The sequence below is a fragment of the Monopterus albus genome, unplaced genomic scaffold (assembly GCF_001952655.1).
Source record: "Monopterus albus unplaced genomic scaffold, M_albus_1.0 scaffold800.1, whole genome shotgun sequence".
In the NCBI taxonomy this organism is placed as follows: domain Eukaryota; kingdom Metazoa; phylum Chordata; class Actinopteri; order Synbranchiformes; family Synbranchidae; genus Monopterus; species Monopterus albus.
Genome location: NW_018128680.1, coordinates 5,703 through 10,175, shown reverse-complemented (window position 1 = coordinate 10,175; position 4,473 = coordinate 5,703). Strand labels below are relative to the sequence as shown.

General features: G+C 40.7%; 1 protein-coding gene across 1 annotated transcript; it reads left to right on the top strand.

Moving 5' to 3' along the window:
* Nucleotides 1-1,817: 1,817 nt before the first annotated feature.
* Nucleotides 1,818-3,814, top strand: LOC109953580 (trace amine-associated receptor 13c-like; the record flags this gene model as incomplete). Its single annotated transcript, XM_020589057.1, has 4 exons — nt 1,818-1,890; nt 2,685-2,838; nt 3,038-3,535; nt 3,568-3,814. Coding segments are annotated over exons 1-4 (972 nt in total), but the record flags the coding sequence as incomplete, so codon positions are not given.
* Nucleotides 3,815-4,473: the final 659 nt, after the last annotated feature.

Here is a 4,473-nt window from a genome sequence, read left to right as displayed (position 1 = left end):
TACTGCAGACAGTACCTTGAGTGAAGGCTAGGAGGTGACACTATCTTCAGTGAAAGTACTGTACTAGTAGTACAATCAGTGAAAGTACTGTAGTAAAGTACCTTTAGTGAAAGTACTGTAGTAAAGTACCTTTAGTGAAAGTACTGCAGACAGTACCTTGAGTGAAAGCTCGGCAGTGACATTATCTTCAGTGAAAGTACTGTAGTAATAGTACCTTCACTGAAAGTACTGCAGACAGTACCTTGAGTGAAAGTACTGCATTGGCAGTATCTTCAGGGATAGTACTGCAGTGACACTGTCTTCAGTGAAAGTACTGTAGTAATAGTACCTTCAGTACCATACTGCAGACGGTACTTTGAGTGAAAGTAGTGAAGCTACAGTATCTTCAGTGAAAGTACTGTAGTAGTAGTACCTTCATTGAAAGTACTCCAAACGGTACTTTGAAAGTAGTGAAGCTACAGTATCTTCAGTGAAAGTGCTGTAGTAGTAGTACCTTCAGTGAAAGTACTGTAATAGTAGTACATTCAGTGAAAGTACCACAGACAGTACCTTGATTGATGTGCAATGCATACAACATACATTATGGCTAACATTTTGGCAGTGGCTGTTATGTTTCCTGCAGCATTGGTCACAAGGCATTTAACCTTTCCCTCAATGCCCCACTCCGCCATGAGTGACCTCTCAGCAGATGCAATGTTTTCAGCAGTGTGGTCATGAGGGAATGGCAGCACACCTAAAACCACTGCGGCCAGCTTTGTATTGTCACGCACATAATGGCAAGTGACTGCAAGGTATGCATCCATATTAATAGAGGTCCACATATCAGATGTCAGACTCACTCCCTCCATGCTCTGCAGTTGAGCCTTGGCCTTTGTCTTCTCCTCCTCATATTTGTCATCCACCATCTTCTTCAGAGCCTGTCTAGATGGCAGGGTGTATGTGGGGTTTAGCTTTCCCACAAACTTTTGAAGCCCTGATCATCCACAATAGAAAAGGACTGGGAGTCTTTCACCAGCATATTAACCAGGGCCTCATCCAGCTCATGCCTCCAGTTCACTACGACAGACACAAACACACTGTACTGTGATATCACATTCATGAATCAGTGTGGGGATGAATGTGTAAAATAAGTATGACCTACCATGATCTGTAGGTTCCTGCATGCCACCCTCATGCTTGGCTTTGAGGTGCCTCAGCATTGCAGACGTATTATTACTGTATGTCAATTGCTGGGGACACAGCAAGCACTGGACCTGTGATATGCAAACACAGATTGTGGGATACATATCTATAATGCTGCTTACTGTTGACGTCATATTCATCATGGATATTTGATGACTATTGCACTGGCCGTACTGGCAGTATTATCCATCTATGCAACGTTGCCTGGGTTACATAAAGGTGCAGTAGCATAACCACGAAGTATTACGGCACTTACCTTCTTTGGACTGATCAGCTGAAAGTGTTCACACATTGGAGAATGGGGTCTCTTTCTAGCTGGCTCCATGGATCACACACCAGCAGCAATGATAATATGGACAGCAACTATACACACACCTACTATGCCAACAAACCCACATGTTGTGCATCATGTTGGGTGGCTTTATAGTACTCCTACACCTACGCACCTGCTGAGATCTCGCTCCCTGACACTGTATCAACGGTTTGAACCAGTCACGGGAGTCAGTCAGGCCAGCCGTTTCTGCGTCGAACGTCATCAGTCACATGTCTTTTCGGCAACGTTACAAGCCTCAAAACAGTGGTTTGTGGAAGATCCCTTTCTGAGCTCGAATCATGTATCGAGGCCTCGGTGTCGGATGGCCATCACTACACTAACCTTAGGCCCTGTATTTTTGTTCGCATCCTCTGGTCACAGTGCAGCAGCAGGAGGTAAAATATATCCATAAAACCAGGCGCAGTTGAAAAATTCAGCTTTTACAATGGCACTGGTGGATGTCTTTCTCTTTTTTGTTTGTTTTGAACACGCAACAGCCGGGATTTTATGTTCGTTCAAGGAGATTTTTAAACTATGATGTAATTCATTATTTTGGTAGAAAAAAAAGTCTCCCGAGCTTGAGTTTGCAAGACGTGTATAAACTGAGTTACTTCTGCATAGAAGTAGTAGTATATACATACACCTCATTTTTTGAGCTTTAGGTCATGTCTTAAATGATAATTCCCTGTCATAACATTGTAGACAAGTCCAAAAACAAGGAAAAGCATGCCATAGGCTCTTTAGGTAATTAACAGAGGAAAGCAAAAATCACATCCAATGTTTTTAATTAAATGAATTATTTAAAAATTTTGCACAATCGCACACCCCTAAAAAATCTATCCTGCATGAGACCAAACATGCAAATTTCTATGGTACTACTTTTCTTGTTTTTCTCCACTGCAAAACCCCACTGCAACTCCTTAGTAAATATTAACAGGCAATTTCACTATTTAGTAAATACAGTGTGAGGGAGGAGGAAGATCAATATCCAAGAGAGAGACCAAAACACAGGAGAACAGGGAATAGAGGGATAAATCAGCTGGGAAAACAGAAAAACACGATGGAAAACAGGAGCGGGAATGATGACAAAGATAAATCAGCTGTATGACACAGAACTTTGCTCAGAAAGCTGCAAGTGTTCAGCAGCTTCCCATCTCCTCCTCCTCTCTCTATTTGATGATGGAGGAAGCTGAACTCTGCTTTCCACAACTCCTCAACACGTCTTGCAAAAAGCACACACGTCCTAACTCTAAGACGATGCTTAGTTACATGGGATTGTCCTCTGTCTCTCTGCTGACTGCATTTCTCAACCTGCTGGTCATCATCTCCATCTCCCACTTCAGGTAGAGATAAATGTCTTAGTACTGATAATATTTTTTATAGTGAGATTCAATCAGTGAATGCATTTAATCCTGGTGGTTTGATGAGACTTTTGTTCATAGGCAGTGCTGAAAACATTTACTGTTTAGATATGCTGTAATTTGAACTGTCCTTGTTTTCAAAAACTTATTATTTGTATTGGTGATAATGCTGTCACTGCAGGCAGCTCCACACCCCCACCAACCTCCTCCTCCTCTCTCTGGCTGTCGCTGACTTCCTCGTCGGCCTCTTTGTGATGCCAATGCGAATCTTCTTAACAGAACCTTGCTGGTTCCTGGGTGACCTGGTGTGTGTTTTGTTTTTTTTTTTATTATCTGTCTCAATAGTAAACATGGTTCTCATATCAATCGACCGTTATGTGGCTATCTGTGACCCTCTGCGCTACCCCACCAAAATCACTCAAAAGAGAGTTCAAATCTTTGTTCTCCTGTGTTGGATTTATTCTGTTTTCTACAGCTTTATGCTTTTATATGATAACCTGAAACAACCAGGCAGGTATAACTCCTGCTATGGACAATGTGTAGTTAACTCTAATGGAGCTGTTGATATTGTGTTATTCTTTATCCTTCCCATCACTGCCATCATCATTTTGTATATGAGAGTGTTTGTGGTGGCTGTGTCTCAGGCCCGTGCCATGCGCTCCCACATTGCAGCTGTCACATTGCAGCTGTCACATTGCAGCGTTCAGTGACTGTAACTGCTAAGAAATCAGAGTTGAAAGCAGCCAGGACTCTTGGTGTCCTTGTTGCTGTGTTTCTCATGTGCTACTGTCCATATTATTGTTTTTTTCTTTCTGGCTATTACCTCATTATGGATTATCTGACAAACACCATTATTATGTTTCTGGTATATTTTAACTCCTGTCTAAACCCTATGATCTACGCCTTTTTCTACCCCTGGTTTAGAAAATCTGTTAAACTCATTGTTACACTTGAGATACTGCAGCCTAACTCCTGTGAGGCCAACGTACTGTAGAGAGAAACTGTGGAGAGACTGAGGAAAGACACATGAGCTTTTTTATGAAGGGACTAATGTGCTTTTCTGTGCTGCTGCTGCTTAGTTGCTCAAATAAAGAGAATTCAGCCATCACCAGTTACCATCACCAGTATAATATAATATAATAGTATAGGATGATGATGATGATGATGATGATGATGATGATGATGATGATGATGATGATAATAATAGTAATAATAATAATAATAATAAATTACTTTAATAAGCATCACAAGCAAAGTAATTACTTTTTTATTGTATTCTTAAATGTATTTTCCAATTGTGCAATGTAAATGACTTCTAACCTACCCAGAATTAACCCTATATTTGTGTCATATTTTTCTAATTTGCAAGATGAATTTATTATGGCTTATATAAATGCAGGAAATTAAATAATGAGATGGTTTGAGACAGCACGTAAGTTAAATAAACTGACAAAATTATGAGATATAACCTTGGTTTGTTGTCTTCTAGTTTCTAAAATTAAAAAAAATCCAGAAACCAGCAGTAAGGTACTGTATGTGTTCATCTGTCTGGTTTGGCTCAGCAACCAAACAGGATAGGAACAGACTCCAGCGGACAGGCAGGACTGCAGGAAAGAT